Here is a 27,245-nt window from a genome sequence, read left to right as displayed (position 1 = left end):
ATGCAGTAACTTTGACCCATTCTCCTTGCTGCCGCAAGGAAACTTGCCCTTAACTCTGCCCCTTTGAAATCTGCCCCATTCTGATCGAACCGGTACCTGAAGGACGAAGACTTTCTTGAATGTTGATTGTATTTGGTAATTATGAAAGGATAATTGTATTATGCATTGTGTTTTCCTTCTTAGGTACCAACTGCTATTTTGATAGGGCCCAAGCTAGAAGTTTTCCAAATTTGTGTTGACTAAATTCGTTTTGCATGAAGCCCCACATGCCAATGCTAATTAGAGGTTAGTCGAGGTATTCACTTGACGCACCATGTTGAATTGAAATCTTGTTATGCTGATTTGTATTGCTATAACCGAGTGCATTATAATTCAGATTTTGCGTAGATTGCGTTTCTTCCGTCGTTATGGACAGCTAGTAATGTTTGTATACATATATCATTTGATTTTGAGACTCATATATATTGTGTTAGCTTTGTTAATATAGGGAAATAAACTCATTAACCTTTAATAAACTGGTGTGGTTATTCATGACTGAAAGGTCATGTTACATCAAAATACCGACTGTTATTGATTCCTAATGTGTTATTTTGATCTAGTAAGAGAGTATTGGGTATCGATTACAATAGTTATTGATTATTGATTTAAGTGATCCGACTATTCTAGGATGAGGAGAGCCCAACTCGGCTAAAAGGTTCACCGACCTCCAGCGTGTCCAAGTACAAGTAATTTATAAGGGCTGAACGCGTTATCACAACCTAACCACGAACATGGCAGGCAGCTCGAGTGTTACAATATCAGGTAAACTATTCATAACCTAAACTTTCAAATAGAAACGGAAAATAATTCACCATATAACTGGGCACCAGCACAATGAATGCAGATAGGCAAAGCTAGTCATTACAACCGGATGCAGTTTCGTCAGTACACTGCCCGGTAACATATGAGTATTTGGGAATTATACTCTCAGTTGTTGTTAAAAGAGGGTGCAGCAGAAAAAAGGGATAAAGGGTAGAGAGATTTCCTGTAATAGGCGACCAATTGGCTACTATTTTATTTTACAATTCATTGTGATTTAAGAATAAGAAAAATGTAATTACGTAAAAAAATGGAAATGCTTCATCTAGCTTGTGGAAGGTTGCATGGGCCTTAGGTAAACATATCGGTGGAAGATGATCTATGCAGTCCACTCTGGCTTCTGATGGCAGTGACATTGGACATGTGGCAGCTGGAGATAGCAACGTCTGGCAATTTACTTAGAGTACTACTTGTTCAGTCAAAAGTACATGTTGCCCTGTGAAGCTGTTGAAACTTTAGGCTCATGACTCACTCATATGGCGGTGACTATGCATTGCTTTTGCAGACCCTTCTATTAGAACAGCTCTCTTGTTCCCGTATCACTTTTGTGTTCTGATGACTTACTTTAATAACACGGACTGCTCTATCCTGATGCAAGATGAGCATGTTCTGGATTCTTGTGACCTTGTCATTCAAATGCATCATGAATTTAAAAAATCTGGGATCATTTCAAAGAGATGACACCAGGAATTTGACAATACAATAACTACTCAGAAGTTTTTGGTTAGGAGTGTGCCACGTTGTGAAGCCTGTATGCATACAGCTCTGATTTTGTAACGTTCAACAGCGTGATGGAGAAACTGACAAAAAAAAAAAACAATGTTGAGAAAAAGGGCCTGTGTGCCACAGTGATATCTTTCAGACTGATGTGGAGTACCAAGACTGGTAGCAGCCTACTTTGTCCTTAGCAGTGCTATGTTACTTCTCCGTTCTTTGATCATGGAAGTCTCAGGGTAGGACTTTGAATCAAGGAAAAAAGGCAGCACATTCAATAAGCTGCCTTTGTGTTTGCACAGTGCTATTCAGATGAGATTGTGGAACAAATTCCTGCAGTCCGATGAATGTTCATTGTCACGTGGGATACCATACTGCAAGGATTAGCTGAATTTCAACAACATCATTTTGTGTTAATTCAGTGAAATTCAGGCTTCTTCCTGAAGTCAGAAATCACAGACTTTGGTGGAGCATAATTAGAAATTTGCCCGGCCATTGTTCTGATAACTTCAATGAAAATATATGAAGAATTTTTAATACTGCAGGATTCTGCAACCACTACAGCATAAACTAAAGTGATTGCTTCAAGCCGTTACCATGGTGACTTTAGGATATGTTTTTATTCATCCACAGCAATTTATTCAGCACATAAGGGTATTTTCGGAGTTAACTCCATTTTCAACCAAAAATAATTTCAACAGAGTTAAAGAGGTGCTCCTCTGTCAGCAAGAGAACACCAAACCTATTCTCCAAACATATATTCTCATCCTTGTTAACATGAATTCCTTTTTATTATACACTCTTGCTTCTGTTTTGTGTATCAGTCCAAAGACCAAAGTCCAAAATCCAAAGTACTTATCATGGGGCTGATCCACAAAGTTATTTACACTTTTGAGTAGTTTACACTTTTGTGTGAGTTTGGATATTAGCTGCTCAAAAAATCCAAATGCAAAGTTACCCAAAAACTGTACCAGCACGGTCAACCTCTGTTACTGCCACACCATTCCATAGAAAATAATGTTAAGTTAAATTTAATTAGTTAAAATAGATAAAACGTATACATAAGAATAGTTTATATATATAAATAATTATTAGATAGTAAGTATTTAAAACCCTGATATTGAATTTGTAATTTAATGTAGCAAAAATAACTAAAATCATTTGAATTAATTCTATACATCACTTTTAATATTTATTATTATTTGTTTTTCTTTTGGTGGGAATTTATTTTAAGCTTCGTGAATTTTAATATTATTATATTTCCATTAATTAAAGATGTGTTTCAAAATGATGTTAATAAACCTAATAAAGTTCTCTATGAATTCCTTTTGCAAAGACTTTCATGCACGTCATGAAAAATGTTACCATGTTGTGCTTGTCAAAATGTTTCACTATTGAAAATTCCACAAAACATATATACAATGTATTTCACTTATGTGAGTACAGAGTTAATTTTTTATTCATTATCCTTAATATACTGACAGTATTTTATGGCATGAACTATCAGTTAAGCGCAAGTAAAGCTGTGGATGGCGGATTGTACGAATGTTTGTCAGGTGGGGGGACACATGCTTCTTGCACCTTACTCTGCATGCATCTAAGCAAAGTAAACAATTCAAATGAGTCTCATCCACCTTTCTTGTGCTCATCCATCCATCTATAAATCCATCCATGCACTCACACATTCTACCATCTGTGAACTACCTTATCACTTCATTGATCCAAATGTTGACTCGTTTTCTCCATTACCTATTCAGCCATCCACAGAAACTCATACACACACACAAACCCACCAATCAAAGGAGCACTTTCACTTGAAAAAAGCCTGAACTATTAGATTCATCAAAGCTACTTCTCCATTTTAGTGCTGTTGGTTAGGGAAACATTTGATTGTATGAGCGCCTGAACAGAAACATGAATAACATCAGACAATCAGATTCCAATGATATTTAATTTACCTGCATGCTGAGAATGACCCCATAAGAAAGATACAAGGGAAGCCCTACCTACCATACTATTTTTATCCAGAGACTTTAATGGTGTACGGCAGCAGCCCTACGTTAAAAAAAAAGACACTCTCACATTGTGGATGCCATACAAATCTATCTGGAAATTCAACCACCCTTGTATGTAGGTTTCAAGTTCTTTTCTTTGAATTTACATCAAATGATTATTTAGTCAAATGTTTATCCTGAATAATCTAAAAGCCCTAAATCCTCATATCGAAAATAGAGCTCGAAAACAGAATAGTAAAGTGCCTTGGAGTCATTAAAGAGAGAGAGCAGTGGAGTATTTGTAAAGTAAACAGCCCTGCCACTGCAGGAAGTTGTTTGCTGGGTTTAGGGGATTACAGGATCAAATAAGGGTCCAGGTGCCCATCTTTGACCGACTTGATTTCAAGGCGCGCAGTGGAGCAGTTAAACTAACAAATAAATGACTGAAGCACAGTGAAAAGCCCACAGCAAATTAAAGACTGTTGTAAATTACAGGATTTACTGTGGAGAAAAAAAATATCTGCAAGAAGGCAAAGCAGGATAAGTGCCTTAATAAATCACTTAATTCAATAAACTAACACTAATGGAAGAACTAAGGACAAGGAAAGGGGTGTTTCGAGTTTTCTTTTGTATGTTTAAGATTGCCTATCTCACGTAGTTAGAAATTTGCAAAGTCAAGTTTTGGGAACTTTATTCAGGCCAATATTTCACATAACTTAGTATTCAGAGAAATGCTATATTTCCACATTCAGTATTAACACAACCGGAGTTTTCCTAGTCACATTACACTTAGTAAAACCTAATAGAAACTTTTCTCGAAAAAATTGCTCTAAATGGGTGAATTACATGTGCAAATCAGCACTGAAGCACAGAATCAACAATATGTCCCTGTTCCATAGGGGTTATCTCATAATGATGCAGGATTTTTGCCCCTAAAGATATCATGATTTCCGGGCACTGTGTTATCTCATCAGGAGTCTGTGAAAGCCGTAACGAAGGCCTAAGTTGGCAACGTTTTTTAAAAAAAAATGGGTTAAAAAACTGGCATATCCAGCTTTTTGGGGGCGGGATGAACACTGAAATCAATATTTTTTTAATTGAAGCTCTTTCAAAAATGCTTTTTTGGGAAAAATCTCCTGCAAGAAAAAAAAGTTTTGAAGTAAGTTTTGAACTTGTAGGCTTAACAGGTACGACAACTACTTTTAGTCATTGCTTAAGCATCCCTCTCCATCACAATTATCTGTCGTGTTTCCAATTTTAAGAATGGTCTCACTTATGATTCTGCAGAATACAATGCAATATTTAAAAGCTCACATGTACTGTATTATTTTCAATTTGTCTTTTAAAACTAGTTAAGGGCTCATTTCAACTTTGGCTGCCAGGCCGACTAACTGGTGTGTTAGTGGTGACTTCAAAGCTGCCAACTGTTGCTGCGCGTACTTTACTTCCATAATGGCTCTCACCAGCATGGTGACGCAACTTCAAGAGGAAAAGAATATGGCGGCAGGTGCATGATGGAATGGCGGAACAGTTGTTACTGATATGAGTCCGAGAAATGAATACCCAAAGTTGAGGTTTCTTTTGGAAATACATCACCAAATTGGGGGTCCATTACCAGGAGCACCTCACAAATTTTCCTAACTCACAGGGACTGTTCTTTCTGAGACCACCATGGTTTCAGTTAACTTTCTTGCTCCTCAGGTCCATTCACATTTGTCTCAAAAGGATATTCATGATGTTGGAGCCCGTAGTGGCTCGATGATCGAGAATTCTGGAAACCACTCACCTAAATGGAAAGCAATGCAGAGGGAAAAGGCGATTGACTTCGGTGTATAGATGATAGAAGACCGTAGTCAAGTTATTGCCTTCTGCTCCTAAATAATAACTAATGCTTTCAAGTGAAAATGAGTTCAAAATTAGCCAGTTATCTTATACTCCATACCACAATGAAAAGTGCATTTAGTTTGCTTTCAACAACAGCCTCTTTGCTAAAAGAGCAATGCATCCCTAGGCACTCAGGCATATCTTTCATTGAAATCACACAAACATATCTTTCATGGAACTGAAGAGACCTACATTTTCTTCTTCTAAATGTAGACAAAATCTATTGTGTAATATTCGAATTATTTAAGAAAGTGTGCTTAAAATATTTCTATATTAGATGTGAAATATTTTGAGTTAATCAATCGGAAAAAGATGACAAAATAGAGACCTGCTCTTTTTTTATTTCCAAGAAAGATATAATTCAGTCATTAATAGTGGATAAAAACATCGAAAACTAATGATGAGAGACTACAATTGAAAGAACTACTGCGAACACTGAAGGAGTCCACAGGGAACACGTAAAAAGAAAAGCTAGAAACAACAAGAAGAGTAACCATATGTGCTAAATGATCATTAGAGTTTGTTTTGATTTTTTTATGTTTTTGTGTTCCCAAAGACTGTGTGTAGCCGACACGTCAGAGCAAAAGAGCAATGATTTCAGATTTGTTTTTGAACAGCGTATTACTTTGGAATTCAAACAATTATTTTGTACTATTGACATTGAGTATTATAAGAATGATAATACTTATAACCAATCACGACCTGCGTGAGCATTCGACTTTTTGAGTACAAGAAAAATGTAATTAAGTTGTTTTTTTCAGATAATGTGGCAATGCTTAAACAAGATTCTACTATCACCCCTACCAAAATGAACTTTTAGAAACTCACCACTTTTAGAACAATTTAACAGTGTAAAAAATGAAATAGACCTTTCAAGAGTAATAGATAGTATTAAAAACAGCTGGTGTACTGATGTATGAACCCTCTATAAAGGACCATGGCCGTGAGAGTGTCAGCTCATACAATACATTGCTTAACCAGCAACACACCTTCAACATGACCGCTTCCAACGAAGATGCTGACTTTATGTGCCCAAGTCCAAGAAGCTACGCCAAAGCTGATGTGAATTAGTGCGTCCATTGAAAAGACAGTTAAGGCCCTTAGTTAGAGTTAGGAAGACGGCTATCCTGTCTCCTGTATTACAAATGCCACGGCATACAATGCACTAGCCATATGACCGGACATCTATGAGGTTTGTGGTGAAGCAACCCATCTTCAAAATTCTAAGACCCTAAGATGTTTTCAAAATGTCTGCCCAGAAAGATGGCCTTCAAGGGTTCTAACTTGTCACTGTAGACCTTACACCACACCTGCACAGCAATGCAAGTAAATTTAGACTTGCACATGGAGAAAATATGAATGCCTGTAGGGTGCACAGTGGCGGTTGATGTTATTAAAAGATGGCGGGCGCTACATACATTTACATTACTTACATCACACAATGATACCAAAACACATCACAACAAACAATTAAAAAAGAGACAAATAAAGTTTCACTTACCTTATTCTGCAGCACGGACTCGAAGCTCTCCAGTCCTGGGCTCCAGACTCCTCTGAGAGGGAGGTGACGTCACAAAGTCAACTAACTTTTCCAATCCAGACGCTGCCCTCATGCTGTCAAGCAGCATGAGTGAAGCATCTGAATTGGCTGGAGCAGGGTAGCACAGTGCTTCTAAAGGCATTGGAGCCCTCAGCCTGCCCTCCAACCCAGCCGTCTTGGACAGCTGAGTTTAGAGGTTTGAATTACGCATGTCATTGGCCGAACCAACATGCTCACCTCAAACAAAAGGGCCACTCCTAATTGCTGCCAATCAGCATCACTGACGCACTGGCCCCGCCCCCACACACCATTCGGCAGAGAGTACAAAACAAAATGGAAATAAAATCATGCTATTACCATTTTATTTTGACTCTTTCTGCAGTAGTGTGGGGGCGACAATCCTCCTCTCATATGGAGAAACTGCCGCTGAGGGTGTATGGTGAATTAATTTATTGTGAACCTAAAGACAAACATCATACCAATCTATTAAACCTTTAATTGAGAAATAAATGTTTTATTTTTTATCTAAAATACAATACTGTATTGACAGCATATTTATTGTGTGACGCTCTAGTGTTACTGGGCACCTGCTGGACACTCCAAGTAAGTTTAGATGTGCACCTGGAAATAATATTAACACATGTAAGCTTTATGTTGAATATAACTTATTGTTAAGCTAAAAAAATATTTTACCATACTATTGAACCTTTAATTGTGAACTGATATTATATTTCTTATCTAAAATATAATACTGCCTTGAAATTATATTTATTGGGCACTGCTGTTCTAGTGTTTGCTGTTTGTCTTTGCTACTTCTTGTCAGTCAAAGGCTGATAAGGTGGTTCTTGACATTTAGAGAACATGCAGTAGTGTTTGGTTCTTGAGGCTCCAGATACCCATACAGTACTTGTAAAATGGATTATCCATTTGCGCCATCCATTCAATTGACCCTAGAGAACTAACCACTGCAAAATTAACTATGAATGAGGTAAAGCCTTTAGACCATTTTTAACGTGATTTATCTAACAGTTCAATGTTGCTTAGGTTTGCAACAGTGGAATTAGAGCCCCATATTGACTGACAGTCTTGTGTAAGGGTACACAGTTGTAAAAAACACAACAGTTAAGCAGGGAGGAATGGACTTTAAAAGAGAGGAAGAGAGGAGGTATTTGGGTAACAGAAGATACTAATCTTAGAGTTGGGTTGCTGAGTAAGTTGGTAAGTGGGTTACACAACAAACTTTAAAATATTTCATAGAGATACAACCGTTATGTAACAAAATTAATAGTGTATTAGAAAGCAGACATGCCCTAGGACCTTGGGCAACATGAACCTATCAAGACAGCACTTGCAGACCCACTGCACAGAAAGAACTGCAGGTATCATGGCTTCCTTAAGGAGGAAGAAATGTGAGTCACTAACAGATATGCTGCTGAAACCCACTCCAGAAGCAGTTACCTGGATCCTCATGAGCGGCTGAATCTGAAAGCCCCATTATCAATAGATTCCTGTAGGATCTCTTGCAGGGGTTAAGAGTCAATTTTGCATAACTTCGAGAAAAGATCCAATTTGAGAAAAAATAAATCAAGAGTAATTTGAACAAATTGTGCAAACAAGTATTCTTCCTTGAAGAAACAAATGATAACAGAGCAGAGCAAGTGGAATTGCTGAGGCACGAAGTCCTGGCACTGTGGGAGCTAAACATAGACCTCCACAATAATATGGATGATTTAGTAAATCATTCCTGTAGAGCAGGGGTCTCAAACCTTTTCTGTTATGAGAGCTACTTATGATTAATAAAACCATCCAGAACTTCTTATATTATTAGTGCTGTAAAAGTGAATACATCAGACAAGATTATGCTTGTTCCCCCCAACATAAAATTACCCATAGTGATCACCTCAGCATTAGGTAAAACAGCCTGCAGTGATGTAAAAAATGTTTCATCAATTTGGAATGCCTTTACATGGGTAAAACATAAATAACATAGCTTAATTGCCCCTGGCACCAAGGTAATACTATTAGTAATAAACCTCCCTGGTGCCACACAATGTATCATCCAAATATCAGCTCTAAATATATTTTGGAAATTCATCCATCAGCTTATCAGGTCTGGAAATACACACATGTTTGTTTTGATTACACATTTTTTAATTTTGGTATACATATATTCATTTAGTCAAGCAAAAGCTTCTAATTTAGTAGTCTGGACTTGACACAGGAGTGCTACTTCTAGGCAGCTGGAAAGCCTGCAGTAGAGATAACATATGCATAAGGGTGGCACACTGATGAAAGAAGGCAGCCAAATTAGAGAAAGACATACAGAAACTATTTAAAGCTCTTTCTTATCTGAAGATGCTCAGCAGATCAAACTAAACAGGTCCTATTGGAGAACAAGTCATGCTCCTGGAGTCACTTAACTAGATAATATACTCTAAAGAGTCAATAGTTACAAACAAATAGACAATTATGGATGCAGTGGGAGTCCATGCACTCCACCTTTGAAGGAGAGTAAGTACACTTTTACATGGACCTCTCCTCAATGACAGTAAAACAATGAAAAATTAACCAGATTAAACATCTGGTTATATACTGTCTATGCAAGCATTGAGTATCCCATTGCTGTGGCCATATTTGCTTGCTCACTATCCAGTGACAGGGCCAACTCCATATTTTAACGGACAGTTGGGCATACACGGTGAGCTGACTAAAACCAATTTGGAAAAGAGATGAGAGCACCAGCCACAGTTAAGTGAAAAATGGCACAATGTTGGAGGATAAAAGAAGAGCAACCTGGCCAACAAGATAGCAACACAGAGGTCATTGGTCAACTAGGAAATGCAATCCACCCATGATGGAGAGTCTAATGCTGAATTATATGTACCTCACAGAGAACACAATGAGAACTAAGAAAGTGAGTTCCAACAGATGTATCCCAATATTCAGATCATAAGCTGATGGTAAAAGGAGCAGCATTCTGAAGCTAGGGTGGAGGTGTGAAGAGAAGGAATGTAGAGAAGAACATCTAGAGTGGGAAGTACTGGTTCAGGACTCCCGTTATTAAAGCAAGACTGCTGGATTTGGAGATGCTGCAACATAGTTTGTGGGTGACTGAGTCAATCCTGTACTGTTTTGGCAGCTGTCGGCCCAACCCTTTCGGCTAGCTAGCAGCACCTCACCCAAATCTGAAAGAAAAGGTGATTTGTGGTAGCCTGACGCATGATGCTCTGTGGCTTCTCAGAAAAAGTTGTTGCCGACAAATCTCACCTCTTTCTCTTGTTAGCAAAAGGTCTCCTACACACACATAGGCCAAAGAAAAAGATGCAGGATGTTTCTCAATACATTTATTGAAAAGACTGCAATCTACATTAAAAACTATGAGCTGCAATTATTAGGGGAATGAGACATAACAGGATTAGGATGGCGGTGACCAGCGAGAATAAAATGAACAATCCCAACATATTAGAATAACTTAAATAGATTAATTCTACATAAATCTTAAGCAAGAGCAAAGCGGTGATAGCCCAACTTAGTCAATGAGAGGAGCACTACCCCATTACCTGAAAGATAATAACAATGCTTTCACAGAATCACAGAGTTACAGCTGATTTGAAAATAAAAACTTCCCAGCTGAAAGCAGGCTAACTGAAAATGAGCATATTATTTAGGTGAAAGGACACAGGCTACAGGCCTAAGCTAAACTAAAATATGTGTGCCCAAGCAGAGTGTAAAATGAACCCATGACACAACACTAGGGGAAATCCCAAAAGGGGGTACTCTGGACTACAGGATTAGAGAGAAGGTGACAGGTTAAATATTTTGGTTAGGGTCAATGAGATGGGGAGTGGGAAGGGATGGGGCACATCAGGCACACACATACACATTGCTGAGCAGAAATTGGACACTGGGCACAACCACTGCATACTGTAGGGGCTAAAATCGACATAGGATGGCAAAGAGAATTTTAAGACCAGAATTGTCCAATGGGCAGAGCCATTTAATGTGTGTCCTTGAATGTCAGAGAGCTGAACTTACCTAGCAAAAGGCTAACGACACCATGAATACTAAGAAACCCAGTGGCAATATCTACTTTCTCTAGGAAACCTAAATGTTGACTAAGGACACATAGTGAATGAGATACTTCTTTCCAGTGCAATACTAATATGGTTAGTAGTTAAAACCAGAGTTTTCAGGGATTTTAATTGCCCGAGGAGTGATTTATAGTTTGGTGAACAGGATACTCCATTGCAAACACAACAGAGTCCATGTCTGTCAAAATAATTGACTGCCTTGGCTTATTTAGGGTCAGGAGGATTGTCACATATCTGTGGATGAAGCCTCTACTGGCACCACCAAAGGAAAGCTTCCTTCAACAGATTGACAGAGTAGGACCTGTAGGAGGATCAGCATTACACTGCCCTTCCTAATTAGGGTGGGTGATGTGATGTCTTTTTATTGCTGTGCATCACTGGCAGGTAAAACCTAGCTGTGATAGGACGGTTTTGTACTGTGACAGGAAAACCCATGACAGCATTTCCAGTCAAGGTACAGAGATCACTACTGGGCCTGTGACTGAATTTAACTGATGTTACCCATCGGATGGAGAACATGATGGTGGATTACAACTGGTCAAACTCTAGATCTGGCCCCTAAAAAAAGAGGGATGGTGAGTGCTGCTTAATGGGATTCTGAATGGGAAACATGTTGCTCCTCTGGTAGTTGTACATATGCCAAATCAGGGCCAAGAACACTTCCTGTGCCACACTCTCCAAACATTAGTGGACTCTGAAACGGTCCCCCAGAGAAGTGGGATTGAAATATGGTGAGGGATGACAAATGGAACAAACGTTACCAAGGTATGGAGGAACAGCCACACTGTTGAAGACAGTACACAAATGGGTGACTGAACTTAGAACTGTAATTGCACGGAGATGGAAAAAATTTGAGAGATCAATTATACACACTACTCAGCAGCACACAAAACATGTCAGGATAAACATGCTCCAAATAGGCAACACTCTGATCCATTTTTTAGAGGATGTAGATCATGTTTTATTTAGAGGAGTTAGATCATGGAGCTATCACCACATCAGGCCATGGCACCGTTTCTGGTGTCACTTGGATGGAAAAAAGTAACTCAGGCTATAGACCCATAATGAGGCACTGCTGAAAGACACTGTAGTGAGGTCAGTTATTACCTCCCAAATTAAAGAATACCTTCTTGTAAATGGCACAGGGGGATGCAGCCTCATTATGGTAGAGACTTGCTTAAGACTGATTCAAGGGACAAGCATGGCTGAATCAACCATATTAGGTACTATCTGAGAGAACCAAACAAAGGACCTACTAGAATAATTGAAAATACCAGAAACAAAACTGAAAGAAACACAATGGCAAAAAATATGGTGGATAGTACTAGTTATACAAGACACCTTTGACTCATAGATGTTAAATGTGATATAAAGGAGGTCATAAAGAAGGAAGAGTGCTAGCACCTAGTAGCATGCAAGGAGGGAGTTTTCAACACAGTCAAGAATAAGGTAAGCTGAGAACAATACTACTAAAGACTGCCTACAGAAGAATCTAGAAGGCAGTTAGTGATGACTGAGAATATCTTAGCAGCAGGCTAAGTAAAGATTTCTTGGGAGGAAAGGGAGGGTTTGGAACAGTCCATTTCCCCAGATTGGCTTGTCAGGGCTATTAAGTGGCTACAACTATGCAACGCCCAGGGGCACACTGCGTTCCCCTGCCTTCTATAATGCTAGTTGGCCATGTTTGCTTGGTCCCTTCACTGACATTGCACAATACTTAGCAGAGAAAGGAGTAGTTAATACAACTATGCAAGATGTCTGAATCTCAGTCATACTGAAGCCTAACAAAGACCCATAGGAGTGTGGTTCATACCTCCCTATGTCTCTTCAGAACATTGATACAAAAATATTGCTGAAGGTCTTGGCCACTAGACTAAATAGAATCATGCCTAAGATAGATTAACCAGTCATTCAGGATTCAGTCATAAAAGCCATGTCACAGAAAATACCAAGAAGGTGATGAACTTCATCAAAATATATAACAAACAAGCAGAGTAAAGAAGAGATATCCATAGTGTTTCCATAAGTAGAGAGGCTCAGCAGGCTTGGACACTGTTACCCCTCTAATTCGTCCTGTGCCTAGAGACACTAACACAGAAAAGTTGCATAATTAAAAATATTACAGAATTAAATTTAGGTGTTGAATTCAAACACTCCATATTTGGGTATGATGTTATTGACTGTGGCAAACAAACACAAATGATGGGCAAAATGTGGAACCAATCAAACATTCACCCCCAATCACAGATCTGGGTTTAATCCATCAAATCTTTTGCTCACCCTGCAACCCCAGTTTGGACCCAGCCATATGCAAATCAGTCTTGACCCTGTTCCTCATCGGAACAGTCCAGCCTGAACTGCCAGGCCAGATCCTCCCTCGACCAGAAATTAGCATCCTGGGACAAGTTTCAGGGTATCACCTTTCATCCGCCAGGCGAGCTTGAATCCAGTGGCATAGTGAGCCCGGGACCCACGTCTGGGCATACCTGGTGCACTTAGAGCAACAAAATCAAACAAACACAGATGATGGACAGAATGTGGAACCAATCAAACATTCACCCTCAGTCACAAAACTGGGTTTAATCTATCAATTCTTTTGATCACCATGCCACTCCAGATTGGACCCAGTCATATGCAAATCAGTCTTGACCCTCTTCCTCATGGGAACAGTCTAGCCCGAACTGCCAGACCAGTTCCTCCCTGGCCCGGAAACAAGCATCCTGGGACCGGTTTCAGGGTCTGACCCTTCACAGCAAGGCTAGCTTGAATCCAGTGGTGCAGTGAGCACTGGACCTACGTATGGGCATACCTTTCCGACTTATGGCAACAAAAGCAAAAAGAACAGATGATGGACAGAATGTTGAACAATGCAAACATTCAACCCTAGTCAAAAATATCTCGGTTTAATCCATTTTTTTTTGCCCACCACCCCAGTTTGGACCTAGCCATGTGCAAATCAGTTTTGCCCCTGTTCTGCATGGGAACAGTACAGCCCAAACTGCCAGACTCTAGGACCTGGGTTGGTCATCCCTGTTTTACCTTAGTTTTACAGTTAATGTTTTATTCACATTTTATCATTTTAGTAAGGCTGTTTTTTAGCAATAATTCTTACATATTTTTATCAGCTTGCTTTTATTCTAGGAAAGCGAGGAATATGCTGCTTGTTTAGTTAGCCTTTGCACGACATGTATCGGTACTTTCTCTCCAAGGCTAAGGAACACAATACACAATATACTGCTTTCTGTTGCCCGTTCAGGAGACAGCTTTAATTGCCTAGACACAGCATTGCATTGGAACTGTACTTCCAGTGTGTTATGGTTTATTATATAAATAACACACTGATCCAGGTAGGGCAGAGGGCATTCCGGCCATGACTATACTAGGTTGCATGCTGTGTGACCTGTAGGTATGCTGGCGCTGATCTACCAGCATCCAGAGAGGATTGCCATCTACAGAACAGGCTGATTCTATGCTGGCCCTATTTCCAGGTATGGGGCTGGGGCTAATTCCTTAGATCAGGTCAGGCCAAAGGGTACACCTGATATGCTCACAGCATAGATATAGGGATACAAGGAACCTCTAGCACAGCTAGAACCACATACATCATGGTTGGATTATTTATCCTCTTTACCATTTTCGTAATGCTGATAACCTTGCCTTGTTTCATGTGCCTAAGTATAGCAGCTCACTCGTTATATGCCAGTTTGCGATTGTTTCAATAATTTCAGGGAAAACATATCTTGCATCTTTTTGTCTCACCTTGGGATGCATGAGTAACAACATGAAAGGGGGAATATCTGTTTCCATGGCTTCTCTGGGGAGTCGGAGTGTCATGTTCATGTTGCCGTAATCGCCCTTTACACCCTTGGGTTTGGAGGTTTGGGTGAGGCACTGTGAACTAGCAAAGAGTTAGGCCTGCAGTTTCTAACTGCATGTATAGACTAGTCTCCCACACTTTGCCGTTCTATCATCCTAAACATGCAGTCCTATTACCAAAGTAAGAACTGTCTTACAGATGCAAGTGAGACACTGGACCACTTCTAGTGACATAAAGATGGTGGCTACTTGTATGTTGATCCAATTTAAGAGACTACTCCAAAATGTAAATGATGACCAAATACCTGCTCTCAAAGATATCCAGAATACTACAGACAGTGGAGCCTAGACAGAAAGGATCTCACGAGAAAAAATGGGAAAAGTAACTAGGTCACTTGTTCACTGGTAAGCAGTGGGATTTATACCATGTAACACAGAAGAATAACACATGCTCAAGTATGGGAAACCACAGGCAAGATATTATTCCAACACACAATTGACTCCACTGGGACCGACAGTTGCTGGAGAGGATACGGACAGATGGGTACACATTTTACACAGTGTGCTGTTTCCAAACACTGCAAGAAAACATGAGCAGTGTAAGAAATTAGCTTTTTGGTTGTTGGGGATGAAACGCTACTCAAGCATCAACCACAGTTCCTGTCAGAGTGAAGTTACAAGCAACCCCAAAATAACCTGTGCTTAACCCTTTGGGAGGTTGGCACAAAAGCCATCAGGCTGGGCTGGGAGAGCACATTCAGGCCCACTTCCAAGGGTCCAGGACTGGAGTGGCACCATTGAGGAGGCAAGAGTCACAGCAGACAGATTCGGGGTACTGGGTTCAAGGTGGCTGGAGCCTTTTTGCCCTTGAGGCCAGCCAACTAGCCCTTGGAGTCACTCTGGTGGTTCTGGGTTCAAGATGCAGGTTCAGTCCTTTCCGCTCAGGCAGCAGGGCAGCAGACCTTCTTGCAGCAGGCAGCATAGTAGTCCTTCTGGGTTTTCCACAGGTTCTGAGCTGTACTTAAGATTAGATTTGGGCCTGAGGGTCCACACTTTAACCCTAGTGCCTGCTTTGAATTAGGAGAAGCTTCTGGAGGTTTCCACCCCCAGAGGTGTCTGGAATTTCCTGCCTCTCTGCCCTGTCCACAGCTTGCCTGGGGTACAAAATACTAGCGTGAAACCCTTTGTGAGTTTGCTGAGACAAAGCCTTTGTGATGTGCATGTACGGTACGTGATGGCTTCTTTCCCCTATCAATTCAGCTGTGTCTCGCTGTCTGTGAGTAATACACATAGACCAACTGCCAGCTACATCTAGTCATGTGACACAAGATACATGCTGCAGGTACCAAATGGCTGAGGCAAGAAAATGCCAACTTTTTAAAAGTGGCTTTTTCAGAATTGTGTCTTAAAAGTCAACTTTACCATTAAAGATGGTTTTAAGTTGCAATCCTTTAGAGAACAAACTCACCATTCCTACCTGCATTTGTTGAATGTAATAAAGTAATCCAATGTAATCCTTTAGGAAAGGTAACCCTTCCAGTAGTGAAAAACGAATTTAAGGGTTTTTCACTTCTATGACATGTAAAGGTTTAAAGGACATGCCCAACTTTTAAAATACACTGCACCCTGCCCACGGGTCTGTTTAGGGTAGGCCCTAGGGTCGACTACTATGTATTAAAAAGGAATGTTTAGGCCTGACAAAAGGTTTTATTTTGCCAGGCCATCATAGGAGTTTAAAACTGCTGGCACATGCTGTAATGGCAGGCCTGAGACACATTTAAAGGGCTGCTTAGGTGGGTGACAGAGTCAATGCTGCAAACCCATTAGTAGCATTGATTTTACAGGTCCTAGTTGCAGGTAGTACCACTTAACTAGAGCTTTTCAGGCAAATTAAATATGCCAACAGGATGCAAGCCAATTTTACCATGTTTAAAGGAGAGAGCATAAATACTTTAGCACTGATTAACAGTGATAATGTGCACAGAGTCCTAGAAGTCAACAATAAAAGGTTCACAAAACAGGAAGATGAAGCCAAACGACTGGGAATGACAAGTAGAATAAGAACACCACTCCACCAGCACTCTTATTTCTAGCATGAGTGTACTCAACCCAGATAACCTTATGTTTACATTAATTGTTCTACTGTAGTCACTTGTGGGATTTCAGAGAAGTTAGTTAGTAGTTGTAGCACGTGAAGTAGCAATAGGCAGTACTATTGTCAATCAAGGATATCTCGAGGCTTTCAAAAGCAATATCCTACTTGCCTAATAGATTAGCTGTAGGCAATTTGGACAGAGCATAATTCGCCCATGCAGATTTCAACATTTGCAACATTGATGGCTGTCAGCACCACAAACGCCTATTATTAATGATAACAGCCTAACGGACAAAAATTTAACCGAGGGTTTGGTGTATTGCATCATGCACATGTTCCCAGCAGACTGATTTTAGAACACTTTTAGAGTGAACTGTCAGAGATAGGGGGTCATTCCAGCAGCATTCCAGGCCTAGTTGGACAAACCTGGAGTAAACATGTCAGAATCAAAGGGAACTAATAGGCTTTTCAAGGTCCAATAGTTCCCATGGTCGCTCCCTGTAATCAACAAGTTTCTCCGTAGTCCATTTTCTCGTCCAAAAGAACAGTGGTTTTAAGGCCGCTGAATGCCCTAATCTTTCAAGATTCATATCTTCAAATAATGGGAGAAGAGGGTTACAACTGGGGAGACACAACAGCGATTTTATAAATGTGTTGTCTCCCACAATGAGCCTAACAATATTAACAGCTTTCCATAGTTCTACTCAGTGCTTAATTTGTGCTTGTTGTAACCGGTGCTAAGCACCGGCACTTATTTTTGAGGGCCGGCGCTTAGTCTTCTGCTTCAAGCATTTACAGCAAGCTAAAAACACATTTGGGAAAGACGGAGGAAGAGAAACGCGAAAAAGCTTCACAATGGGAGAAAGCAGAAAGCTGCAAGAGTGAGTTGAAGGGACAGGGAGGGGTTTTAAAGGGATTGAAGAGGCCCGAGATGACTTCAGGATCACGCTGCCTCAGTATACCCTGTTCGCACATTTAATTGCAGCAGCCGTGTGTTTAAGAGGAAGGTTTTGAGCACCGGCACGTTTTTATTTACAAATTATGCACTGGTTCTACTCCTTATAATGGAGCTGCTTGTGACTTCTAATTATATACTTCAATGGCCGGGGAGATATATTGTCTCTTGATGTTTCTTCAGTACTACCTTTGAGCCATGGGCCAGCAAAGCGTTGCTTTTGTCTATGTAGGGGGGAGGGCAAGAAATATTTAAATTGAGTGTGATACCCAAGTAGTCACACTTAGATACCCGTTCAATGTCTGCTCTCCAGCCCTATATTTCCTCTGAGTGTCTTGTGAGGTCTAATTGCCAAATATTTGGTTTTACTGGGATTAATTTCTAGACTCTTTGTATCACCATAAGCATTACATTTATCTAGCAGTCTCTGTAGGTCTCTCATGGCCTGTGACAAAAAACTCTGTCATCTGCAGAAAGTAATTCAGAAACTGTACCCCCATTGAGATTAGGGGAGTCATGGCTACACTCCTGTAGGGCTTCTATGACATAATTCACATAAAGCATGAAGAGAGAGGGCACTAGCACAAAACCCATTGAGATTAGGGGAGTCATGGTTACACTCCTGTAGGGCTTCTATGACATAATTCACATAAAGCACTAGCACACAACCCTGTCTCACTTACCTATTTATGGGGATAGGATCAGTGAGCTCGCCCCAGGGACCCCAACAAACTTTGGCAAAATTAACCTGATGCAACCTGACTATCCGTGCTAAAAGATCTTCCTCAACTTCTTGATTCCTAAGAGACACTCACGTGAGGCTCCTTGCAACAGAATCAAAAGCCACCCTTTGATCAATGAAGGCTAGATATAGATGACCTCCCTTCAACTTAATATACTTTCATACAATACATTCAAGTCTGAACAGCTTGTTTATTGTACTAACCCGGGGCATCAATCCCGCTTAATAGGGTGAAATGATCTTACTTTCCTCAATCCAGTCATTTCGTCTGTTCAAAATCTGTCTGGCATATATCTTTTGTAAGATGTTTATGAGTCTTATGGGTCTGTAGTCGGCGAGATTGTGCCAATTTCCTTTTTTATAGATCAGTACTATTTCTCCCATTTTTACCATCATCTCACTTCCGGAATTCTGAATGGCCCTCAAGACCAGGCAGTGTAAATATCACCAGGATTTTATCTGGGCCGGGGGCCTTTCCTACACTTATTGTGTGTTAGACCTGACATGCTGAGGTAGTGTTCACACAAACATTTTTGCTTTTTCCTGTAGGATTTTGCTGATTCTCTTTTAATGGCCTTAGGGCCCTGGCCACTTTCCCACTGTAAGGACAGTGTGAAAGTGTGCATGCCTTCCTACATATGTTAGGAAGTGGGGCTATCCCACGTGTGTGCGCTTGCATGCGCGAGCCCATCTTCCTGGGCCTGGGTGTCTGGCCACTGACCCCGCCCTCAACTCTCCAGCTGCCCAATCCGTGTCGAGAGCACACTTGCGTGCAATTGGGCAGCTCTATCGTACCTTAACAGCCAAGCTATGTATTTTTTTACATTTTAGAATGGGGTTCAGATCCGAGTGGGAACTGAGGTAGCCAATAGCAGGCCAGAAGGAGGAGCCGAAGACCTTATTTGCATCTGGGCTGTTTATTTCCGGTTGCGTCATGCCGAGCAACTAAAAGAATTGGTGTTAAATTCTGCCACGCAACAGATGATGGAATTTTTGCCAAACTCTGCGCTCCAAGTGAAGCACGGAGTGGGAAAAACTCCACGAATTCGGCCAGCGGAGTGAAGTTTACCACCCACCAGTACTCAGTACTGCTAGTAGTATTACCAAATGTGATTTATGCCCATGAAGCTCATGATTTTTATGTTGTGTAATTAATGTGTGTATTAAATACAAACTGTTTTTACCTACAACACACTTGAAGTCACTTTTGTGACGCTCAATGTATTGGTTGTGTAATAGTGCTGTGCCATTGCTTTACACATTGCCTCTGTGATAAGCCTGACTTCTCAGCACCAAGCTAACCAAGGGTGAGTTCAGGTAATACCATGAGTGTAATCACCCACCCCTGATGGGAATGGAGGTTCTACCTGGCTGGGGCCTGCCACAGCCAATCAGAAAGTGCCAACAGCCAACATTGACTAATCTAAAGCAAAGTAAGGTTCATAATGATCACTTTGAGTTAGTTAACCCTTATTCCCATGTGCTATTATTTTTCAGAAAGTTGTAGTATCCTTGGCTGTAGATGCACTGATCAGATCACTCGAGTTAGTATCATCCTAACTACTTTTTGCAAGGGTTACTATTATTTTTTTTGCCTCTTGAATAGAGAGAAAACATTTGGATTTTATGGCCTCAATATCTTTTTGGCTATTCTGCAATCCTTTGTATACCAAGGATTGGAAAAGGCTCCTGTGTTGGTTCCTCGTTCTACACCTAAAGAGGATTTTTTTTATCAAGTGTGGGCTCAGATTCTCCACTAAAGAATAATGTATATTAACAATGAGTATGTCTAAGGGCGGGCAATCAACAAATGGAGTTAAAGTGTTTGAAAAGACATTGTAGATCTTAGTCACAGAGTCAAGATTTGCCAATATTAATGGACAATTGATTGATCTATGAATGTTTCCAATACGTAATAATAGTGGAACTATAGATTGAGGTGGCTTCTCAGCAAGAAATCCTGACATCACTAAATGCAAGGGGGAATGATGACTATCCTCTCTTGTATCTACATTGAATGGGAATTGCCTCTTTTAAATGTAAAAGAGTTAGGGTTATCAGATTTGGACTTGCCATTGCAGGCCCACAACCCATGTTTGATTGTAAAATGGGGCATTTGCATGGTAGACTGGGCTGAGGTACCACTATCAAGACAAGGAATACCCCAAATCACATCCTCCTCCTTTGTGACTGAGTTCACGTCAATTATAGGCTTAAAATTGCTACTGAAGTTCCCTCCTTATATGACCAAGCCCCTTGGGCTTAAGAAGTTAAGGAAGGTATCTAGAAACTGCATTAATGGGGACTTTGTATTGCTCTTTCTTGGTCAAAGAGAAATATTGAGGAGGTACAAATGAAGGCTATTCTGCAAGGTTATTCTTAATCCTAAAATATCAGGAGAATCAATTCTCAGAGTATTACTGCTAACACTAAGTGAAAATTTAACCCAGAAGACAAGTCCCCCTGCTGGTCGACCGCTGGAGGAGGGGGATAGCATTAACAAAGAATGTTTTATACCCTGGGTTGTACTGAGGTTCTAAAAGCCAGGTAGGTTTCCTGAAGCAAACAAAAATGTAACTGCTTAGCATACCCTTGCCAATCGGGATCTATCAATTTATCTCTCAAACCAGGTATATTCCATGACACCAGATGTATAGGCTCATTACATGTATTTCCACTAGGAGCAGGAGAGTCTACTGCTGTCTTTGTATTGAAACCTTTAAAGTATACCTTGTTCTCCTGTTGCTGCACTACCAAATTTTGGTCTACTGTGTTACCAGAGGTTAACGTTTTTGTCAAATAATGTAAGAATTCCTAGTTGAAGATGCATCCAAATGAAAGAACAATGCCCCATCCACTACGAGTCAGTTGACTGCATCCAGGCTTTCCAAGGTGGGTCTTATGGTTGATGTACTGGATGCGGCATGCACAAAGCTGCATACAAAAGGTCGGTAAATGTAACTAATACCTTATCGGTAGACTTGTAGATAGAGGAGATCTAAATTCCATGAAAACTGAGACAACCAATGTGTCTTCACATCTATAAAAAAAGGCAAATATTATCAAGCTCCCTTCCATAACCAGTGATACATTCAGCCTTGACTATGTCTCATCATACAACTGATACGCGTTGTTGTTCATACCTGATCCAATGGATAATTCTGTGTTTTTATATTGTATGCTATGAATCCCCATTCTCTCTGGTGTTGTGTCTTAGTTTCGGGACTTTTGTCATGTACACTCTATGACCCATATTCCTTTGTAGACCTTCATTGTGTTGTTCATTGCGATGGTTATAAGATCTAGGATAAGATATCCTTTCACTGGGATATTTTCTGCAGGTTAATCTCTCACTAGGTTCATCATAAAAAGAGTGTTGTAGTGGGTATATTGTAGGGGCACTGTAGGGCCTCTGAGGTCAATAGCCACCTTAGGATCCTTAGGAGGTATTAGTCCCTTAAACACTTGCCAAACTACACCTTTTTGGCCCATGGGCCAGTGTACTGTAGCTATTCCACAGTGTACTTAGGGGACATGATAGTCTTGGAGTCTAGAGGGTGGAATGAGTACCTGTATGTTCTGGCTCTGTGGCTTAACCCTATTGTATGGTTCAGAAGACAAGTTGCAATTCCCTTGCAAACTACAACTCAAACCATCCCTTTTAGCTTCAGTGTGCACCAGCAAGGTTCTCCTTTTAGATCCACAACCTCTTTCGTAAGGAAATCTATTTTCAACCTTAGTTCCTTCATCCCTATGGGTATTGAATAGCTTATTAGTGGACACAGCACCCTCATTCGTGGGGCTTTTAGATGGTGTAGCGGAATGGGTAGTAGCTGAATGGGTGGTGTTTCAGACCTAGAGACATGGTTCAGTTGCCTCTGGTGATTGGAGAAAGGCCATGGGTAGATATCTATTAGTGCAGGTAGTTGCTCGCGATGCTTCAACCATTCCAATAACAACTGAGCCTCTTAAAGGTGTGTTATCCCTACATACGGGCCCACAGCCCTGAGTTCCAATAGGAAGTGTTACATTAGGAGCCTCAATTGAATAGAGTTAATCTTCCTGACTGTAAAACCAGTTTAAAAAACGACTTCGATTAAAGTAAGTATAAAGATTGCACAATGAATGAAATCAGCAGTTAGAGGCAAGTATAAATAATAGAATGCTGGGCTAATCCTGCTTGACTCTGGGGAGTCCTAGATGAAAGTTTTATCATACCCTACTGTGCAAAATAGACACGATTGGGAAACAAGAGGATATTAAGTCAATTAGGAGCCAGTTTACCCCTTATGTAATAAACAAAACGTAATTAATAAATACCAGGCAGTCCTGAGATTAAAGCCAATGGGCGTGGCCCAGCCGCTTCTGGACTATGATGGGCAAGGACGGGACCGCCCTTGTCCACGCACAAGGGGATCTGTCAGCGCTTTATAGCACAGGGCGGTTTCATTCTCCTCCTTACCCTTCACACAGGTGTGGCAGCGCCGTCACTGGCCCTTGGAACTATCGGTCTTGAAGTCCCCTGAAGCCAGCACATTGCATCCAGTGCAGCAGAGTATTTGACAGCGCTTTATAAAGCAGGGGGGTTTCACTCTCCTCCTCCCCCTTCACAAAGGTGCAGCGGTGCCTTCCCTGGCACTTGGAACTATGGGGCTTGGAGTACCCTGAAGCCCTTGAAAATGCTTTTGAACTAGATATCAGGACTTGGAAAGGAAAGTGGGTAGGAAAGCACATAAGAAAAAACAGGTAAAGAAACTCTGACTACAATAGGCTGAACTCGGGTGCTAAGGAGATATTTTTAAAAAGACTACCTAGAAATGTGTGTCTGCCATCATATCAGTCGTTTACCTGAGGATGAATCATAAGCCCGCTGCCTGCAGTAAAAGGGCAACTAGTCCTTTCCCCAAAACACACCATTATTGCAAGCCTTCATACAATCAAGCCTTTGAAGTTTTTCAAAAGATTATAATCAAATATCCACAAAGAAAAAACAATGTGGCCCTAATTTAAGGCATAGTTATTTTTTTAACAAGATGGACTGCCTCCCTCAAGTGTGTTTTTCCATAAAACAAAAGGTCCTGAAAATTGCTTGACATTCTAGGCGACAATCTCCTGAGAGCTCCTCTTCATCTCTTGCTGTCACTGATCATTATTATACATGCACACACAAGCACCAGCAGGCAGACACACATGCACTCACAGGTACTAGCAGGAAGGTACACATGCACACACAATTACTAGCAGGAAGATACACATGCACTCACAAGTACCAGCAGATAGAACACATGGGCACACACACCAGCTGGCAGGTACACATTCACACATAGGCACAGTATGCAGGCACACATGGACAAAAAAGCACCAGTAGGCAGATACACATGCACACACAATCACCAGCAGAAAGGTACACATGCACATACAAGCACCAGTAAGCAGGTGCACATGCATACACAACGACACTCTCATTCATGCATCCTCACTTACACTCACACCTCCTCGCTCTCACTCATGCACACATTGCCATGCAGAACTCTTGGCCTCTGACTGCAACCCTCGCTGTTCCCCTCCTCGTTTATTTAATGTGCTGGGCCACTGCAGTCAATATTGTCTCTGTTCAAGAATGTAGTCTCCTGATCTCTGCTATCCATCCATCCAGGTGGATGATGAAGATTTAAAGATTTAGGGACAAATTTATGAGCCTCTAGCGCCACCAGAGAGTCACTTTTTGTGACCCCCGGTGGTGCTATGACCTGCACTGTATTTACAAGGTGGCGTTAAGCCCCATTTTGTGGCTTAACTCAACCTTGTAAATACGACCCCTTCACATGGAGCCCTTTGCGTGGAAGGGCGCTCAATGGGTGATACTGTGGGTGTGACACAGGAACACCCATTGCATTTTGATGCTGCCTCAGATTTACAAGCTTTCTAAATCTGAGGCAGCGTCAAGATCTAACACCACCCCAGGGGTGGTGTTAGCAAGGCACAACGAGGAGGAATACTTTTATTCCTCCTCGTTTTTTGCTTTTTCTATGTGTGCTGCATTTTGCAGCATACATAGAAAGAGCAAAATGACAGAAATGAATGTTTATGAGCGGGAAGGTGTCCCTTCCTGCACATAAACAATCATTTGAAAATTACGCTTTGGCACTTCTGTGTGTGCTGTATTCTGCAGCATACACAGAAGTGCCAAATCGCCATTAGTGATTGTTTATGTCCAGGAAGGAACACATTCTCACACATCAACAATCCTACCCTTCAACGCAGACATCCTTGCACGATGGTGCAAGGATGCCAGCGTTGGCGCTGGCAGCTAAATTTAGCACCAGCGCAGGGGACAGCACAGGCATGCGCCATATTCATTTAAATACGGTGCACCCCTGATTTGTGAAAATGACGTAGCGTGGTGCTGCCAATTCGGTGCAGCGTTGTGCTCTCTCATTTTCCTATAAATGAGTGCCTTAGCCCTGAAAAAAACACCGATGCAGCGCTATCCCTCAGTAGGGTTGAGTCTTGGTTGCAGTTCTCTTCTCCCGAACCCTACAGATGTTGAGCACTGACAAGAAGCAGGCCAGAGGAATCACTTGCCTCCTCACAGAGATTTAATCTTTGTGAATCTGAACATGGGTTTGTTTTTTAGATGCATGTTTCAGCCCAATGGAAGTTGTGCACTGGAGTTGGAAAAGCCTGCACATGAATTTCATTATCTGTTATTTACGCCATGACAGGGGGTATAGAGGTATGAATAAAAATGCACCTCACCCTTACAATTCCATTATTTTAATTATGTATACAGATATTTTTGGAAGTGTATAGTTAAGGTACCATGTGGTTTGACTTCAAAATGTAATATTCATATGAAAATTTCAGTTCGTGCACATGGTCATTTAACGCACCTGTTGGAAGAGAAACATGATGTGGATCCACAGCTGAGGATGTCTGCTGATGAGCGTAAAACTGGATTTACTGTAAAGGCAGTAATGCCCCTTCAAGGAACAGCTGAAGAACAACTTTGCTACGCAACTTCTAAGAGAATCTGGAAACAAATATACAGAAAATAGGTTTCACGCCTTTGATTTGTAGAAGACAACGCTACTATGTTTCAGATGTAAATGACATTACGATTCAAAAATTAGTCATCGTTTTTATAACTTTTGACATTTCATAATAGTGTACATAAATAATAACTAACTCCCTTTACTTAGTACAGTGGTGACAATTATACATTTATATCATGTTGAATGTTTATCATGCTCCGTATCAATCCTTGTCATAAACATGTAGCCAGAAGCACAACGGTTTTGCTATGAATGGCTGTGATCTATTCCTGTAGTTCTCCTGGCTGCCTCCTGAAATTCAGAGGTAAGTCAGGACGCCGGTCACAGGAAAATCTTTGTGAATCTGGCCCAAGACATCTAGGCGACTGTCAGAATCCCCTTCAAAGCGCCTCGGGGCAAGTAGGGGTTACTAGGCCCAGCTGTGCGGGTTGTGGCCTTTCTCTCCTGCTTTCTTAGGAACTACACGTACTGAGCAACTGGGCTAAGGACTACCCCTTCCAGCCCTTGTTTGTCAGTGACAGTGCAAGTCGAGCAGTTAAAGGCTATTTGAGGGAGAGGTAGGTGCAAGACATTACCAAATGCAAGACTCAAAATGCAAATAGTAACTGCAATAATCTCACTGTCCGTTCAAATGCTTGCTTTTATGATAAAAGTATTGTTTAATATAAGCACACAAAGCAGAGAGCTAACACATTAAATAATGCCTGTGCACTAGCATCCTCCTGGGATGTATCTCTGAGGTGCCTCTTTCCCTTTCCGCTGGGCTGGCTATTGACAGAGATTCAAGACAGAGCTATCAAATGATCTTTTTAAAGGAAGTATTCAACTAGGAAAGTTGATTGCAGATAAACAGGCCCAAAACATAAAACATTGCAGGATTTCTAGAGTGATCACCTCACTCCAGGAGGTCATTACAGACACAGGTCACAGTCCTCTATGTCTGTCTCTTAATCTAATGTATTCTGGGTGTTGTAGTTTCGTTTTGTTTCCACTGAACTAATTAGGCTGACTCACCTAAAAACAATGACTTGTACAGGCCATGACTGGAGACTATGAGCCGATTTAAAGTTTGGCAAACAGGGGACTGAGCCACCTGTCCGCCAAACTGATGGTTCACCCACATTATTTAGATTGAAGAGTGCTGTGATGGTAGCCTGCAGAAACCTTACGCCAACACACTTGCCGCCATCTGTGTGGGTACATCAGCACGCCTGCCCTATTTAGACACTCCTGAAGAGAAAAAGAGAAAATTGATCCACACCCAAAGAGTGTAACTTTGGACATTTGTTTTTGTAAAACAGAAAATGTTTGCTGAGCAGCCCCATGAAATATAGAGGCTGCTAAACAAATATTCAGTGCCTTAATGAAGCCACAGTGGCCATGCCTCCTTTGAAAGCATAGCAATATTGACGAGGTCAGCAGAGACCTCTAAATATGGCTGGCAGTGGTCTGTTTGGGCAGTGTAGGTGATTACCTCTACTCACTTGGCAGATGGCAGGCC

The 27,245-nt window shown here is 41.0% G+C and overlaps 1 protein-coding gene across 4 annotated transcripts in view; it reads right to left on the bottom strand.

Moving 5' to 3' along the window:
• Positions 1–27,245, bottom strand: part of VEPH1 (ventricular zone expressed PH domain containing 1) — a 1,200,547-nt gene that overhangs the window by 451,886 nt on the left and 721,416 nt on the right. For all 4 annotated transcript variants that reach the window (XM_069213278.1, XM_069213279.1, XM_069213280.1 and 1 more), the window contains one exon: positions 25,583–25,722. In XM_069213278.1, coding sequence (XP_069069379.1) covers positions 25,583–25,722 — 140 coding nt within the window. The remainder of the gene's footprint in view (positions 1–25,582; positions 25,723–27,245) is intronic.

This window comes from Pleurodeles waltl, chromosome 11 (genome assembly GCF_031143425.1).
Source record: "Pleurodeles waltl isolate 20211129_DDA chromosome 11, aPleWal1.hap1.20221129, whole genome shotgun sequence".
Classification (NCBI taxonomy): Eukaryota; Metazoa; Chordata; class Amphibia; order Caudata; family Salamandridae; genus Pleurodeles; species Pleurodeles waltl.
The sequence above is the reverse complement of the archived record's forward strand: the minus strand, read 5'-3'. Positions and strand labels throughout refer to the sequence as shown.